At 35.5% G+C, this 20,000-nt stretch overlaps 1 protein-coding gene and 2 non-coding genes across 3 annotated transcripts in view; all 3 read left to right on the top strand.

The window, feature by feature from the left end:
• Positions 1 to 16,193, top strand: part of LOC119581968 — a 17,534-nt gene extending 1,341 nt beyond the window's left edge. Inside the window, exons 2-7 of the mRNA XM_037930153.1 lie at positions 7,459 to 7,509; positions 8,603 to 8,617; positions 11,975 to 12,010; positions 14,831 to 14,880; positions 15,466 to 15,517; positions 15,996 to 16,193. Coding sequence (XP_037786081.1) covers positions 7,459 to 7,509; positions 8,603 to 8,617; positions 11,975 to 12,010; positions 14,831 to 14,880; positions 15,466 to 15,517; positions 15,996 to 16,050 — 259 coding nt within the window. The 3' untranslated portion in view covers positions 16,051 to 16,193. The remainder of the gene's footprint in view (positions 1 to 7,458; positions 7,510 to 8,602; positions 8,618 to 11,974; positions 12,011 to 14,830; positions 14,881 to 15,465; positions 15,518 to 15,995) is intronic.
• LOC119584669 lies at positions 1,957 to 2,165 on the top strand. The gene has a single exon (XR_005229836.1). It is a non-coding gene; the product is annotated as a small nucleolar RNA SNORA53 (small nucleolar RNA).
• LOC119584677 lies at positions 5,358 to 5,475 on the top strand. The gene has a single exon (XR_005229837.1). It is a non-coding gene; the product is annotated as a small nucleolar RNA SNORA53 (small nucleolar RNA).
• Positions 16,194 to 20,000: the final 3,807 nt, after the last annotated feature.

The raw sequence follows: 20,000 nt of genomic DNA, 5'->3' as shown, positions 1-20,000 counted from the left end.
AGGAGGTTGCTGCAACTGTACCTGTGCTGTTTTCTTTGTTTCTTATGCTCTAAAAGATGGCAGTGTCCATTTCCCTCTATCTTTGTGCGTCGCTCTCAGTAACATTAACCCATGTATTTAATATTACTGAGGGCTATGCATAGATATAGAGGAATATGGACACTGCCATCTTATAGAGCACAAGAATTAAGCCTAAACAACAGGAAATCTTTCCATGAATGTTAACCAGGATTACTGTAAAAAAATTGTATAGAGTGGTTATCTTTATGAAAACTAAGACACTTTTCATCTACGGCAAAATGTGCGCAAATCGAAAATAAGGGAGATAAGGAACAGAGAAGAGAGAAGATCAACCCTTCATTTTCTAAGTCACCATCCATGTTTACCTCGGGAGGACCAAAACTAATGTGATGCATACTAATTACTGCGATCTACCAAGTAATCCATTTATTGTTACGCTTTTGTGAGAATGAACCTTTTGTAAATATCAGCATCTGTTTGCTCGAATTCATGCATGTAATGTTTTTTAGTTTTATTATACTTCATTTATGTGTTTTGGTAAATATTTGTTATTCTGTACAATAACCTTGTGCGAATGCGTGTTTTGCCACTGGGAGATTTGACAGGCTGTGTGACATCATTACGTCGAGAAATGCCGGTGAGAAATGTTTAATTTTAAGTGCTGTGTCATGGCATAGCCCCCTGGCTAGGTGTATATATCACCACATGGTTCCTGGGAATGTAGCTCCCTGGCCTAGGGAATATATATATATGTACATGCCATGCCCATCAGATTTAGGTTAAAATCAAAATGTTTAAATCCTAAATGTTTATATATACACACTTTGATTTTATAAGACTTGTGGTGCACCAGTTCATAATGTCTGCACTGCCTGTTTACCCATTTTCTTAATTTTTGAAGTATTTTATTTTACCTTGTATTGCTTATAGTAATATTAACCTAATATTAACCTGGGAAAGTCTAGTGTCAACTGTAGTATCGTTTTGTGAAATGTCTATGTACAGAGATATCTCCTAGAGCTCAGCTACCAAGGAGCCAGTTATTAAACTTAGCCTGATTTCACCTTTCCTTGAATGTTTGGGAAAATTGTTTTTATTATTAATGGTATCAGCATTGAAGTTACAATTATAGACATTATATTTATACTATAAAGCAATATTAATCTTTGGTAATAAATTGTAAGTAAATGTCTCTGGCACACCTAAGAACTAGCCCATTGGTCATAAAGCCATGATTCAGATGTTAAATACAACCGATATAGAATGAGCAGTATGTAGGTGAGTATTTTTTATGCTTTTTATCTATACTTTTTAAACCATTGAAGATTATTTTATTTACATTCTTATGAAGGCTACAGTATGAATCAGGGCCTGTTTTAAATAGGCATGAAAGAAAAGAAAAATAAGTTTCTGTATTAATAAATGAATGATACTATTGAAATATAGTTGAAATGCACAAATGAAATGGATAAATGCCAGAGATGAGCATGTTCCTTAGATCCACCTGATGTTTTTTTTGCCCACCATCTTTATTTGTTGGGTATCTTTGCAAATGATCTTGACGTAGAAGATAATGGCGGCATCTCCTGTTTGCCACACCTCCCTGAGCACACCTTGCTTAGTTCACTCTGGCTGGAAGTAATTTCTGAGTGTTGTGATAATGTTAGGGAGATAGGCAGGTGTGGGGACAAAGTCAGTGCCAAGAAATTTTGGTAATAGATCCAGAAACTATTTCTGAATGTTGTGATTACATTATGAAGATAGGTAGTTTGTAGATGTTTGACAATATTTGATACAAATTGTTCTTAGTAATTGAATTTGACAGTGAATTAAAATAAAACATTAGGAAATACTGAAAAATATATTTTACTAGACCTAGGAAAAATAGATAATTAAAATTCATATGCAAAATTGGCAGAGCCACAAAGAATTTAAAGCATGTTCCTTAGATCCACCTGATGAGGCTTTTGCCTACCAACTTTACCGGTTGGGTATCATCGGTGAATGAGTCATTGACGTGCAAGACAACGGCACCTCCTTCTGTTTGCCACATCTCCCTGAGCACACCTTGCTAGTTCACTCTGGCTGGAAGTCATTTCTGACTGTTGTGATATGTTAGGGGATAGGCAGGTGTTGGGAACAAATTCAAATGCAAGAAATTTTGGTAATAGATTCAGCTTTGAATGAAAATCATCACAAACCATTTCTGAATAGTTTGTACCTTATATATAAATATGTACTAGGCAGATGCTTCACACTATTTGATGCAAATTCTAGTAATTGGATTTGACAGTAATAAATTGAAATTTCTCAACAACATTTAACATCTCTTGTCAGATTGCCTGCAAACACATGGCAGTGAGCAGTGTTATGGTTTGACCAAAAGCTTTAAGTAATACACCTGTTTTACTATTCAATTTAATTATTTGTATTATACAATATTAGGAATTAAGAAATAGATTTATAATACACCTAGGAAAAATGGAAAATGCTTAACATAGATAATTGAAATTCAAATGCAAAATTGGTAGAGGCCACAAATACATGAAGCTGTTCCTGAGACCACCTAATGGTGTTTTTTTGCCCACCACTTTACTGGTTGGGTATCATCTGTGAATGAGTCATTGATGTGCTATACAACAGCACCTCGTTTGTTTGCCACATCTCCTGAGCACACCTTGCAGTTCACTCTGCAGTTACTTCATTTATGACTATTGTAATTCTGTTTGGGAGATAGTGTTGGGGACATATTTGATGCATACTGATTTCTGAGTTAGATTGATCAGCTATGAAATTGCAATACATTGACATTCACTTCACTTTCTGGTGGCCTGAAAACGTATCTGGCAATGGACAATGTATGATGAGGAACATGTTATATATATTTACATATATAAATGCTCATACATGTATATTTGTATATATGATATTATAACATGTATATACATACATGTGTATAACATCTACATGTATATCCCATATACATGTATTATCCATATACATGTGGCATATATATGCGTATGATGTACCATGTACTACAGTATATACATTACAGTAGTGTACACATACGTCGCATATGTACACATACGTGCATTGTGCACATACGTGCATATGTGTCACATACCGTGCATAGTGCACATACGTCATCTGTGCACATACGTGCATATGTGCACATACGTCTATGTACCACATACGTGTAATATACCACTCCCGTACTTGTATATGCATGTAAATATACCCGTACATTTTGGTAATAATCCATAAGCCCTTTCTGAAGTTGTGATTTATTATGAAGATAGTCAGTTTCTGACTATATAATGATACAAATGTTCTTAGTACCTGGATTTGACAGTAAATTAAAACACCATGGAAGTGTTCTCTATCAGTTGGCCCGCAAACACAAGGCAGTGAACAGTGTATGGTTTGAACAGCTTTTAAAGTAAGTAATTAGACCTCTGTTTTAGTATTCAGTTTATTTTGCAGTGGTGTTTTATTGCAGTATTAGGATTAACTAAAAAAAAAAGAAAATAGCACTAGGAAAAATAGGATATACCTTCATAGATAATTGAAAATTCATATGCAAATTGATAGATCACAAATAACTTGAAGCAACGTTCCTTAGATCTATTATGAAGGTTTTTTTTTTTTGGCTCTACAACTTTACTGGTTGGTGGCCATGGTATATGTACATATCTACATATTCATGTATAATGTACATTGTAACATGCACAATCCACATGACATGTATATTCATCATAACTTTGGTAATAGATCTAGAAACCATTTCTGAATGTTTGTGATTATATTATGAAGATAGGCAGTTTTTGATTGATTATATTTATGAAAGATAGGCAGTTTTTGATAATATATGATACAAATTGTTCTTAGTAATTGCATTTGACAGTAAATTAAATACACACGTACCATGAATTGTTTCAGTGGCCTGCAGACACATGGCCGCGGCAGTGTATGGTTTGAAACAGCTTAAAGTAAGTAATCACACCTCTGTTTTAGTATTCAGTTTATTTGCAATAGTGTTTTTTCTTACAATATTAGGAATTACTGATTTTTTTTTTTTTTTTTTACTAGCCCTAGGAAAAATAGAATATGCCTTACATAGATTATTGAACATTCTTATGGCATAAATGGTAGCCACATACTTGAAGCACTTCCTTAGATCCACTGATGGGGCTTTGCCCACCAACTTTACTGGTTGGGTATCATTGTGAATGAGTCATTGACGGCAAGACACGGCACTCCTTCTGTTTGCCACTCTCCCTGAGCACACCTTGCTATTCACTCTGGCTGGAAGTCATTTTCTGGGAATGGGGGTTGTGACAATGTTAGGGGAGATAGGCAGGTGTTGGGGACAAATTCATGCCAGGAATTTTTGGTAATTGATCCAACTTTTGAAATGACATCACCACAAACCATTTCCTGAATGTTTGTAATTTATATTTATGGAACTAGGCAGAATGCTTCACAATATTTGATGAGCAAAATTTTCTTAGTAATTGGATTTGACAGTAAAAATTGAATTGCAACACATTTAATATCTGTCAGATTGTCTGCAAACACATGGCAGTGAGCAGTGTTATGGTTTGAACAGCTTTAAGTAAGTAATTTATACCTCTGTTTTACTATTCAGTTGTAGCTATTTGTAAGGCTTTATTATTGATATTAGAATTACTAAATAGATAAATTTTAAAATCAGACCTAGGAAAAATGGAAAATGCTTAACATAGGTAATTGAAATTCATATGCAAAATTGATAGATCCACATATAACTTGAAGCAGGTTCCTTAGATCCATCAGATTTTTTTTTTGCCCACCAACTTACTGGTTGGTGGCCATGTATATGTACATATATATCTACATATTCATGTATATGTACATATACATGTATATGTACATATTCATGGTTATGTACATGCACATGCACATGTATATATGCATACATTTTGGTAATAGATCTAGAAACCATTTCTAAATGTTGTGATTATATTATGAAGATAGGCAGTTTTTGACAGTATATTATACAAATTGTTCTTAGTAATTGCATTTGACAGTAAATTAAAATACAACACATTAACATGGAATTGTTACCAGGTGGCCTGCATGATCACATGGCAGCAAGCAGTGTATGGTTTGAAAACTTAAAGTAATTAATCAGAACTCGGTTTTAGTATTCAGTTTTATTTGCAATAGTGTTTTTTCTTACAATATTAGGAATTACTGAATTTATTTTTTTTTACTAGCCCTAGGAAAAATGGAATATGCCTTACATAGATTATTGAAATTCTTATGCAAAATTGGTAGAGCTACAAATAACTTGAAGCACGTTCCTTAGATCCACCTGATGGGGCTTTTGCCCACCAACTTTACTGGTTGGGTATCATTGGTGAATGAGTCATTGACGTGCAAGACAACGCACCTCCTTCTGTTTGCCACATCTGGGCTGAGCACACCTTGCTAGTTCATTCTGCTGGAAGTCATTTCTGACTGATTGTGATAATAGCATGTTAGGGAGATAGGCCAGGGTGTTGGGGACGAAAATTCTGGCAAGCAATTTGGTAATAGATCCAGCTTTTGAATGAAAATCACACAAACATTTCTGAATGTTGTAATTGTGGTACTAGGCAGTTGCTTCACAATATTTGATGCAAATTTTTTCTTGTAATTGGATTGACAGTATAATTGAATTGCAACACATTTTAACATCACTTGACAGATGCGTGGGCAGTGTTATGTTTGAAACAGCTTTTAAGTAAGTAATTCTACCTCTGTTTTTACTATGCATTTTACTATTTTAATGGCTTTTATTATGAATATTAGGAATTCTGAAAATAAATTTTAATAGACCCAGGAAAAATGGAAAAATGCTTTAACATAGGTAATGAAATTCATATGCAAAATTGATAGATCCACATATAACTTGAAGCAGGTTCCTTAGATCCATCAGACTTTTTTTTTGCCCACCCAACTTACTGGTTGGTGGCCATGTATATGTACATATATATCTACATATTCATGTATATGTACATATACATGTATGTGTACATATTCATGATTATGTACATGCACATGTATATACACATACATTTTGGTAATAGATCTAGAAACCATTTCTAAATGTTGTGATTATATTATGAAGATAGGCAGTTTTTGGGACAGTATAATTATACAAATTGTTCTTAGTAATTGCATTTTGACAGCAATTAAAATACACACATTAACATGGAATTGTTACCAGTGCCTGCCAGACACATGGCCGGCGAGCAGTGTATGTTTGAACAGCTTTAAAGTAAGTAATCAGACCTCTATTTTAGTATTCAGTTTATTTGCAATAGTGTTTTTTCTTACAATATTAGGAATTACTGAATTTATTTTTTTTACTAGCCCTAGGAAAAATGGAATATGCCTTACATAGATTATTGAAATTCTTATGCCACAAAGGGTTGGGTAGGAAAAGTGGTAAAGCTACAAATAACTTGACGCCGTTCCTTAGATCCACCTGATGGGGCGTTTGCCCACCAACTTTAATGGTTGGTATCATTGGTGAATGAGTCATTGGACTGCAAGACAACGGCTAACCTCCTCTGTTGTGCCAAATCTCCCTGAGCACACCTTTGCTAGTTCACTCTAGCTGGAAGTCATTCTGACTGTTGTGACAATGTTAGGGAGATAGGCAGGTGTTGGGGACAAAATTATTCATGCCAAGCATTTTGGTAATTGATCCAACTTTGATGAAAATCAACCACAAACCTTTCCTAATGTTGTAATTATAATATGTGTACTCGGCAGATGCTTCCACAAGTATTTGCATGCAATTTGTTCTTAGTAATTGGATTTGACAGTAAAAATTGAATTGCAACACATTTAACATCTGTCAGATTGTCTGCAAACACATGGCAGTGAGCAGTGTTATGGTTTGAACAGCTTTAAGTAAGTAATTATACCTCTGTTTTACTATTCAGTTTAGCTATTTGTAATGGCTTTTATTATGATATTAGGAATTACTAAAAGATAAATTTTAATAGACCTAGGAAAAATGGAAAATGCTTAACATAGGTAATTGAAATTCATATGCAAAATTGATAGATCCACATATAACTTGAAGCAGGTTCCTTAGATCCATCAGATTTTTTTTTTGCCCACCAACTTACTGGTTGGTGGCCATGTATATGTACATATATATCTACATATTCATGTAATATGTACATATACATGTAATATGTACATTATTCATGGTTATGTAACATTCACATGCACATTATATATCATACATTTTGTAATAGCTCTAGAACAAGTTCTAAATGTTGTTATTATATTATGAAGATAGGCGTTTTTTTGACAGTTATTATTACAAATTTGTTCTTAGTAATTGCATTTGACAGTAAATTAAAATACAACACATTAACATGGAATTGTTACCAGGTGGCCTGCAGACACATGGCAGCGAGCAGTGTATGGTTTGAACAGCTTAAAGTAAGTAATCAGACCTCTGTTTTAGTATTCAGTTTATTTGCAATAGTGTTTTTTCTTACAATATTAGGAATTACTGAATTTTATTTTTTTTTACTAGCCCTAGGAAAAATGGAATATGCCTTACATAGATTATTGAAATTCTTATGCAAAATTGGTAGAGCTACACAATAACTTGAAGCCGTTACACTTAGATCCACCTGATGGGCTGTGCCACCAACTTTACTGGTTGGGTATCATTGGTGAATTAGTCATTGAACGTGCAAGACACGGCATCCCTCCTCTGTTTGCCACATCTCCCTGATCCACCCTTGCTAGTTCATTCTGGGTGGAAGTCATTTCTGACTGTTGTGGATATGTTAGGGAGATAGGCAGGTGTTGGGGACAAAATTCAATGCCAAGAAATTTTGGTAATAGATCCAGCTTTGAATGAAAATCAACCACAAACCATTTCTGAATGTTGTAATTGTGTACTAGGCAGATGCTTCACAATATTTGATGCATTTTTCTTAGTACTTGGGATTTGACAGTATTAATTTGAATTGCAACACATTAACATCACTTTGCAGATGGCAGTTGAGCAGTGTTATGGTTTTAAGCAGCTTTAAGTAAGTAATTATACCTCTGTTTTTACCATAGTCAGTTAGCTATTTGGTAATGGCTTTTATTATGTATTAGGAAATTACGGAAAATAAATTGTAATAGACCCAGGAAAAATGAAATGTTAACATAGGTAATTGAAAATTCATATTCAAAATTGATAATCCACATAATAACTTTGAAGCAGGTTTCCTTAATCCATCAGATTTTTTTTTTTGCCCCACCAACTTACTGGTTGGTGGCCATGTATATGTACATATATATGTACATATTCATGTATATGTACATATACATGTATGTGTACATATTCATGATTATGTACATGCACATGTATATACACATACATTTTGGTAATAGATCTAGAAACCATTTCTAAATGTTGTGATTATATTATGAAGATAGGCAGTTTTTGACAGTATATTATACAAATTGTTCTTAGTAATTGCATTTGACAGCAAATTAAAATACAACACATTAACATGGAATTGTTACCGAGGTGGCCTGCAGACACATGGCAGCGAGCAGTGTATGGTTTTGAACAGCTTACAATAGTATACAGAGACCTCTATTTTTAGTATTCAGTTATTTGCAATGTGTTTTTTCTTACAATATAGGAATTTAATGATTTATTTTTTTTTACTAGCCCTAGGAAAAATGGAATATGCCTTACATAGATTATTGAAATTCTTATGCAAAATTGGTAGAGCTACAAATAACTTGAAGCACGTTCCTTAGATCCACCTGATGGGGCTTTGGGGGGGGCCCACCAGCCTTTACTGTTTGGGTATCATTGGTGAATTATCCTTGACGTGCAAGACAACGGCAACTCCTTCTGTTTTGCCAAATCTCGCCTGAGCACACCTTGCTAGTTCACTCTGGCTGGAAGAGTCATTTCTGACTGTGTGATAATTTAGGGAGATAGGCAGGTGTATGGGGACAAAATTTCAATGCCAAGAAATTTTGGTAATAGATCCAGCTTTGAATGAAATCATCCACAAACCATTTCTGAATGTTGTAATTATATTATGTACTAGGCAGACTGCTTTCCCAATATTTGATGTACAATTTTCTTAGTAATTGGATTTGACAGTATAAATTGAATTGCAACACATTTAACATCTCTTGTCAGATTGCCTGCAAACACATGGCAGTGAGCAGTGTTATGGTTTGAACAGCTTTAAGTAATACCCCTGTTTTACTATTCAATTTAATTATTTGTATTATACAATATTAGGAATTACAGAAAAATAGATTATAATACACCTATGAAAAATTGAAAATGCTTAACATAGATAATTGAAATTCAAAATCAAAATTGGTAGAGCCACAAATAACTTGAAGCATGTTCCTGGATCACCTAATGGGTTTTTTTTGTTGCCCACCAACTTTACTGGTTTGGTATCATCTGTGAATGAGTCATTGATGTGCTAGACCAGCACACCTCTTTGTTTGCCACACCTCCTGAGCACACCTTGCTAGTTCACTCTGGCCAGGTAACTCATTTATGACAATTGTAATTAGTTTGGGGAGTAGGTTGGGGACAATATTTGATGCATAATGAATTTCTGAGATTAGATGATTTCAGCTATGAAATTGCAATACATTGAACATTCCTTTCTCTTTTCAGTGGCTGAAAACATCTGGCAGTGGACAATGTAGGATGAGGAACATGTTCTAGATTTACATATATCATGCATATACATGTAGATGTGTATATGTTTTATATTACATGTATATACATACATGTGTATACATAGACATATATATCCATATACATGGTATATCCATATACGTACATGTGCATACATAGGCGTATGTTAGGTACATGTCCTATACTGTATAACATTACATGTATTGTACACATACGTCATATGTACACATACGTGCATATTACAACATTACGTGCCTATGTCACATACGTGCATATGTACAACATCGTGCATATTCACTACGTGTATATACACCCGTACTGTATAGCAGTTGTATAATATACCCGTACATTTTGGTAATAGATCCAGAAGCCCTTTCTTTGGAATGTTGTGATTATATTATGAAGATAGTCAGTTTTGACTATATATGATTACAAAATTGTTCCTTAGTAACGTATTTGACAGTGAAATTAAAACAACATGGAATTGTTCTCTTATCAGGTGGCCCGCAAACACAAGGCAGTGAACAGTGTATGGTTTGAACAGCTTTAACCCATTGCCGACGGGTGGCATGTACGTACATGCCATGGCATGGCGGGACCATCTGCCGGGGGCACGTAACGCACATGACATAGAGTATGCATGAACCTGCCATGAGTGTTTTTGTTTGTTACCATCACGGCAAAGATTATTTTTTTGTCCAGTGAAAGTGTGATTACGTCGGTTCTAACACTTTCTCATTTTTACCATGCAACAAAAACAAAAAAAAAACTGCAACACAAACCGACAAGTTCACTCCATGATGCCACACTGCTTATTTTATTCGGACTATAGACCGAATAATGATCAACTAATGAGTCTATAATAACAACAAAAATACCCTTCAGTCTCGATTTAATTCAGGAAGTTTGGGCAAGTAGAGAACTAAAAAAATAATGAAATTTAAATACAACATATCTTCGTAGTATTACGAATAACGGCATGGGAATGACTGGTATTTGGCATGATTGGTCCGCATGCTCGGTGACGATATAAAACCCCCGGCAGCGAGGCCCCGGGGCCTCTAATGATGCTACCCGTCAATTATGGGTTAAGTAAGTAATTAGACCTCTGTTTTAGTATTCAGTTTATTCGCAGTGGTGTTTTTATTGCAGTATTAGGAATTACTAAAAAAAAAAAAAAAATTAGTAGACCTAGGAAAAATGGAATATACCACATAGATAATTGAAATCATATGCCAAAATTGGTAGAGCCCACAAATACTTGAAAGCCATTCCCTTAGATCCACCTTTATGGGGCTTTTGCCCACACAACTTTACTGGTTGGGTATCATTGGTGAAATGAGTCCATTTGACGTGGGCAGGACACGGCACCTTCTGTTTGCCCACATCTCCCTGAGCACACCTTGCTAGTTCACTCTGGCTGGAAGTCATTTCTGACTGTTGTGATAATGTTAGGGAGATAGGCAGGTTTGGGGACAAAATTCAATGCCAAGAAATTTTTGGTAATAATCCAGCTTTGAATGAAAAATCACCGACAAACCTTTCTAAATGTTGTAATTAATGTTATGTACTAGGCAGATGCTTCACAATATTGATGCAAAATTTTTCTTAAGGTAATTTTGATTTGAACAGTATAAAATTGGGGGGGGGGGGGGGATTGCAACACATTTTTAACATCACTTGAACAGATGGAAGTGAGCAGTGTTATGGTTTGAACAGCTAATAGTAATTATACCTCTGTTTTACATATTCATTTAGCTATTTGTAATGGCTTATATGATTTGGAAGTACTGAAAAATAAATTATTAATAGACTAGGAAAAATTGAAAATGCTTACATAGGTAATTGAAATTCATATGCAAATTGATAGATCCACATATAACTTGAAGCAGGTTCCTTAGATCCATCAGATTTTTTTTTGCCCACCAACTTACTGGTTGGTGGCCATGTATATGTACATATATATGTACATATTCATGTATATGTACATATACATGTATGTGTACATATTCATGGTTATGTACATGCACATGTATATACACATACATTTTGGTAATAGATCTAGAAACCATTTCTAAATGTTGTGATTATATTTATGAAGATTAGGCAGTTTTTGACAGCATATGATACAAATGTTCTTAGTAATTTGCGATTGACAGTAAATTAAAATACAAACACATTAACATGGATTGTTTACCAGGTGGGCCTGCCAGACACATGGCAGCGAGCAGTGTATGGTTTGAACAGCTTAAAGTAAGTAATCAGACCTCTATTTTAGTATTCAGTTTATTTGCAATAGTGTTTTTTCTTACAATATTAGGAATTACTGATTTTTTTTTTTTTTTTTTTTTTTTTTTTTTTTTTTTTTTTTTACAAGACCTAGGAAAAATGGAATATGCCTTACATAGATTATTGAAATTCTTATGCAAAATTGGTAGAGCCACAAATAACTTGAAGCACGTTCCTTAGATCCACCTGATGGGGCTTTTGCCCACCAACTTTAATGAATGATACTATTGAAATATAGTTGAAATGCACAAATGAAATGGATAAATGCCGGAGATGAGCATGTTCCTTAGATCCACCTGATGTTTTTTTTGCCACCATCTTTATTTGTTGGGTATCTTTGGCGAATGAGTCATTGACGTAGAAGATAATGGCGGCATCTCCTGTTTGCCACACCTCCCTGAGCACACCTTGCTTAGTTCACTCTGGCTGGAAGTAATTTCTGAGTGTTGTGATAATGTTAGGGAGATAGGCAGGTGTGGGGACAAAGTCAGTGCCAAGAAATTTTGGTAATAGATCCAGAAACTATTTCTGAATGTTGTGATTACATTATGAAAATAGGTAGTTTGTAGATGTTTGACAGTATTTGATGCCCAAATTGTTCTTATATTGAATTGACAGTGGAATTAAATAAAAAACATTAGGAAATACTGAAAAAATAGTATTTTACTATCTAGGAAAAATAATAATTAATTCATAATGCAAAATTGGTAGAGCCACAAGAATTTAAAGCATGTTCCCTTAGATCCACCTGATGAGGCTGTTTGCCTACCACTTACGGTTGGTAATCATCGGTGAGAGTCATTGACGTGCAGACACGGCACCTCTTCTGTTGCCACATCTCCCTGAGCACACCCTTGCTAGTTCACTCTGGCTGGAAGTCATTTCTGGACTGTGTGATAATGTTTAGGGAGATAGGCAAAGGTGTTGGGGACAAAATTCATGCCAGAAATTTTTGGTAATAGATCCAGCTTTGAATGAATCATCCAACAACCATTTCTGATGTTGTATGATATGATGTACTAAGGCAGATGCTTCACAATATTTGATGCAAAATTTTTCTTAGTAATTGGGATTTGACCAGTTAATAAATGAATTGGCAACCATTTAACATCTCTTGTCAATTGCCTGCAAACACATGGCATGGCGTTGTATGGTTTGAAAACAGCTTTAATAATACCCCTGTTTTACTATTCATTTAATTATTTTGTATTATACACTATTAGGAATGACAGGAAAATATTAATAAGACACCTACGGAAAAATGGAAAATGCTGAACATAGATAATTGAAATTCAAATGCAAAATTGTAGGCCACAATAACCTTGACGCATGTTCCTGAGATCCACCTAATGGGTTTTTGCCACCAACTTTACTTGTTTTGGGTATCAGCTGTGAATGAGTCATTGATGTGCTAGACCACAGCACTCGTTTGTTTGCCACACCTCCCTGAATGCACACAACCTTCTAGTTCACTCTGGCAGGTACTTCATTATGACATTGTAATTATGTTTTGGGAATAGTGGGTTTTTTAGGGGCAATATTTGAATGCATAATGATGTCTGAGATTAGATGATTCAGCTATGAATTGCAATACATGTGACATTCACTGTCTCTTTGGAGGTGGGCCTGAAACTCTGTCCGTGGACAATGTAGATGAGGAACATGTTATAATAGTTTACATATATACTCATATACATGTACATGTGTATAGATGTATATATACATGTATATACATACATGTGTATACATATCATGTATAATCCATATCACATCCATGGTGTCATACATATGCGTATGTATGTACATGTACATACATGTATATACATATACATGTATGTGCATATGTGCACATACGTGCATATGTGCACATACGTGCACATGTGCACATACGTGCACATGTGCACATACGTGCACATGTGCACTCGTGCACATGTGCCATACGTGCAGTAGGTGCACATACGTGCATAGTGCACATGCCGTGCATATCACACACATGTGCATATGCTCACATACATGTTATAACACCGTAACTGTATAGCATGTATATATACCCGTACATTTTGGTAATAGATCCCGAAGCCCTCTTCTGAATGTTGTGATTTTATATTATGAAGATAGTCAGTTCTGACTAGATATATACAAATTTGTTCTTAGTACTGCTTTGACAGTAAAATTAAAACAAACGTGGAATTGGTTCTCTTTATCAGGTGCCCGCAAACACAAGCATGAACAGTGTATGGTTTGACAGCTTTAAGTAAGTAAATTAGACCTCTGTTTTAGTTTCAGTTTAATTTGCGGGGGAGGAGGGGTTGTGGTGTTTTATTGCAATATTAGGAATTACACAAAAAAAAAAAAAATAAAAAAAAAAAAAAAAAAATAGACCTAGGAAAAATGGAATATACCTTACATAGATAATTGAAATTCATATGCAAAATTGATAGATCCACAAATAACTTGAAGCACGTTCCTTAGATCTATATGATGTTTTTTTTTTTTGCTCACCAACTTTACTGGTTGGTGGCCATGTATATGTACATATCTACATATTCATGTATATGTACATGTACATGCACATCCACATGCACATGTATATGCACATACATTTTGGTAATAGATCTAGAAACCATTTCTGAATGTTGTGATTATATTATGAAGATAGGCAGTTTTTGATTGATTATATTATGAAGATAGGCAGTTTTTGATAATATATGATACAAATTGTTCTTAGTAATTGCATTTGACAGTAAATTAAAATACAACACATTAACATGGAATTGTTACCAGGTGGCCTGCAGACACATGGCAGCGAGCAGTGTATGGTTTGAACAGCTTAAGTAAGTATCACACACACTCTGTTTTAGTATTCAGTTTTATTTGCAATAGTGTTTTTTCTTACAATATTAGCAATTACTGATTTTTTTTTTTTTTTTTTACTAGCCCTAGGAAAAATGGAATATGCCTTACATAGATTATTGAAATTCTTATGCAAAATTGGTAGAGCCACAAATAACTTGAAGCACGTTCCTTAGATCCACCTGATGGGGCTTTTGCCCACCAACTTTACTGGTTGGGTATCATTGGTGAATGAGTCCCATGGACGTGCAAGACAACGGCACCTCCTTCTGTTTGCCACATCTCCTGAGCAACACCTTTGCTAGTTCACTCTGGCTGTAAGTCATTTCTGACTGTTGTGAACAATGTTCGGGAGATAGGCAGGTGTTTTGGGGACAAAATTCAATGCCAAGAAATTTTGGTAATAGATTCCAACCTTTGAATGAAAATCCAACCAAAAACCATTTCTGAATGTTGTAATTATATTATGGACTAGGCAGATGCTTCACAATTATTTGATGCAAAATTTTCTTAGTAATTGGATTTGACAGTAAAAATTGAATTGCAACACATTTAACATCTGTCAGATTGTCTGCAAACACATGGCAGTGAGCAGTGTTATGGTTTGAACAGCTTTAAGTAAGTAATTATACCTCTGTTTTACTATTCAGTTTAGTCTATTTGTAATGCTTTATTTGATATTAGGAATTACTGAAAATAAATTTAATGACCTAGGGAATGGCAGAATGCTTTAACATAGGTAAATGAATTCATATGCAAAATTGATAGATCCACATATAACTTGAAGCAGGTTCCTTAGATCCATCAGATTTTTTTTTTGCCCACCAACTTACTGGTTGGTGGCCATGTATATGTACATATATATCTACATATTCATGTATATGTACATATACATGTATGTGTACATATTCATGGTTATGTACATGCACATGTATATACACATACATTTTGGTAATAGATCTAGAAACCATTTCTAAATGTTGTGATTATATTATGAAGATAGGCAGTTTTTGACAGTATATTATACAAATTGTTCTTAGTAATTGCATTTGACAGTAAATTAAAATACAACACATTAACATGGAATTGTTACCAGGTGGCCTGCAGACACATGGCAGCGAGCAGTGTATGGTTTGAACAGCTTAAAGTAAGTAATCAGACCTCTATTTTAGTATTCAGTTTATTTGCAATAGTGTTTTTTCTTACAATATTAGGAATTACTGAATTTATTTTTTTTTACTAGCCCTAGGAAAAATGGAATATGCCTTACATAGATTATTGAAATTCTTATGCAAAATTGGTAGAGCACAAATAACTTGAAGCACGTTCCTTAGATCCACCTGATGGGGCCTTGTGCCCACCAACTTACTGGTTGGGTATCATTGTAATTAAGTCAATTGACCGTGCAAGACAAACGCCCCTCCTTCTGTTTTGCCCATCTCCCTGGCACACCTTGCTAAGTGCACTCATGGCTGGAAGTCATTTCTGACTGTTGTTGATAAATGTTAGGAGATGGCAGGTGGTGGGGTACCATATTTGATGCATCAAGGATTTTTCTGAAATAGGTGATTCAGCTGTCTAATTGAACTTAATACTTGAACATCCTTTCTCTTTTCAGGTGGGCCTGAAAACATCCTGGCAGTAGGATAATGGTAGGATGAGCAACATATATGCATATATATGCATATGTATAGACATATGTGTATATGTGAATATACATGTATATATGTGTATATACAATGTATTATAACCATGTATATATGTGTATATTACATGTATATACATGTTAATATGTGTATATACATGTATATACATGTATCTATGTCTATATACATGTATATACATGTATATGTGGTATATACATGTATATACATGTCTATATGTGTATATACATGTATATACATGTATATGTGTATATACATGTATACATGTGTGTATATACGTAGATACATGTGTATATATATATACATACATATACATGTATATATATACATATACATGTGTATATATACATATACATACATGTGTATATATACATATACATATACATGTGTATATATACATATACATATACAAGTGTATATATACATAAACATATACAAGTGTATATATACATAAACATATACAAGTGTATATATACATAAACATATACAAGTGTAATATATGCATATTCATATCAGTGTATATTACATATACTATACAAGTGTATATATAATATGCCAATATCCAGTGTATTATACATATACATATACAGTGTCTATATACATATACATATACAAGTGTATATATACATATACAGAATAGAAGTGGTATATATATACATATACATATACAAGTGTATATATACATATACATATACATGTACATACATATACATATACATGTGTATATATACATACATATACATATACATGTGTAATATATACATACATATACATGTACAATGTGTATATAATACATACTATACATGTACATGTGTATATATACAACATTACATGTACATGTGTTATAATACATACATATCAATGATAAATGTGTATATATACCTACATATACATGTACATGTGGTGTATATATACTACATTATACATGTACATGTGTGTATATCTACCATCATATACATTACATGTGTGTAATATATACATATACATGTACATGTACATGTGTGTATATTTACATACATGTACATGTACATGTGTGGTATATATACATACATATACATGACATGTGTATATATACATATCGAAATCTAGATAAATAAAAAGTATTATTCGGGTTTCTATTAAAATATGATCGCCGCCACCAACGCTGTTTTATTAGAAAACAGGGAAAACAGATCTCACGGTGGAATTATTCATCTTTAATAACCTTAAAAGATATTCCGTTTAATGAGGGAATTGAGAAAACTAAAAGTAAAAGTTTTATATTTACTATTTATTAATTTTCAATATAATTTACAGTAGTCAAAATTTCTCTTGAAATATATCATCTATATTGAAATGGAAAGTCAATAAGAAACTGACAAGGCCCTGCTTACCGGAATAACAACCAACGCACCCTGGCCAATGTTTCTCCGGATCTTTCTCGTGTAACCTCGTCCTCTCAGACCCCTGGGGAAGCGACCGGGGTCATCCTGCCGGTCGCTCCATCGCAAGCATCATCACGTGAATCCGTAACCTCGTACGATTCTCGTCCCGGTTTTTTCCACTTGTGGCCAGCACCCGTGATTTTCCTTTCTTTTTAACACTCGTGGAAGATCCTAACTTCCACATCCCTCCCTCCTTCAGTAACAGCCTGTTCCCGGACAGGATGCTATACATACTATGTCGCGACTTCTAAAACGCAGTAACCCCTGCACGGGGGGATACAGGTAATCCCTTGTCCCCAAGTGACCTGTAGGCTCTAGAGGGCAGGGGACCTTTACATCTGTTTTGTGAGCTATGTGCTCACCCGATACCGAAAAATCGTGTTCATATAATTCTGTGACACTGGGAGAGGATAAACATTTATTACTATTTCTTCTGTCCCTATGCACAGTTACATAGTTCATTTTCTTCTCGAACGAAGTGGCTTAAATCCATTATTCGCCCGAAGCGGCTGATAACAGGTGGAAGAGGCGTCTAGTACCTCACTCTGCAGTAGTTTTTCTGCTTTCCTCCTCGTCTAAAAGGCCCCGATATGCAGGTCTCCTCCACGGCGCCGCAGGGGGCAACATCGGCCGGACAGACACTCCATCCCAGGTGGAATTGCTTGGCTTCAATAGAGTCCCCCTCTTTCTCCACAAACAGGTCCCCTGGCCTCTGAAACAAGAGGACAGCGGCATAAATCTGGTATTGATAAAAGCCGAGAAGTTCAAGATGGGTCTGGGGAAAAGCTGGGGCCAGGAAGCATCATTGGGGGGTGGCCTGGTAAAGGGAAAGTCAGATATACATCAAAATTCCCAAAGAACATTAAGGCATTGGTTTTTTACATTTAAGAAAAAGTAATGCGTGTCAATTCTCTTCATTTGGAGGAATTATGAGGGATACCCCCCTTCCTTTGTTAACGTTTTTAAATATGGTTTAAGAGTGCATCAGGGGTAAAAAAGTTTGGCGAAAGTCAAACCTACGTTTGCTTCCCGAAAACCCTCCCAAAATTGAATTTTGGTTTTCCTCTACTCGGGGAATAAACACGGTAAGTCTCCAGGACAGAACTACACAATAATATCTTCTCTAATAGTTGCAACGCCAACCCAAGTCAGTGACCACTATATCTATGGGTACCAATAAACTTCATCATTCTCCCCCCCCAATCCCTTGCCCGTTGTTGTCGTGGGGGGCTTAGGAGGTGAGACTGGGACCCAATGATGGGGAACTCCCCAACCTTGGGACTCCGCCCTCGACTCAACTAATTTTGCCCTTTCTTTATTTTCCTTCCCACTTTTCGTTTCTGTCCCTTCACCAAAACCCCTTCTTCTATCCACCACCTAAGGTGTGAGAGCCGTGCTGAAAGGATGAAAGGCTGACTTTGTGGCCAGTCCTGAACGGCCTGAGGGAGCCATGGGCACGGTATTCCCCCGATTTAGTTTTCTAGCCCTTACCCCTCAAGGGGACCCTGAGGGGTGGACCGTTTTTATCCCTAGCATAATCCAGGTTTTCCATGGCCAGTAATGAAAACTTATCCCCACTATTAGGGGCCCAAAGATGCTTGCCCCCTTTATCAAATAGCCCCAACGATGTAAACCCACCCGATTCCCTGACCCCAGGCTCTCCTTTGACCACGGCTCCGAACACTTTCAACAACTACCCCCTCATCATGCCTACCCAGTACAGTAGCCAACAATCAACCCTTAAGGAAAAATTTCCACTCTCCCAGCAAATCTCAACTTCAACACCTCTACCCCCACAACCTCCAACATCAACCACCCCATCCTCCCTATTAATACCTTACAGCCTTATTTCCCACCTCCCCATAACACTACTCCATCTTCGTCACGCCCCCCGCCTTCGAACTACCACTTTTTCCCCTTATCCTCTACCCCCCAATTTTGAAACCCTCTTCCAACGCCCCAAAAAGGGTAGTTTCCGTAGACCCCCGCTTTCTCTGTCTGACCCCCCCATTT

Source organism: Penaeus monodon, chromosome 2, assembly GCF_015228065.2.
Source record: "Penaeus monodon isolate SGIC_2016 chromosome 2, NSTDA_Pmon_1, whole genome shotgun sequence".
Taxonomy (NCBI): domain Eukaryota; kingdom Metazoa; phylum Arthropoda; class Malacostraca; order Decapoda; family Penaeidae; genus Penaeus; species Penaeus monodon.
Note: the sequence above shows the minus strand (reverse complement) of the source record. Positions and strands in the feature narration are given on the sequence as shown.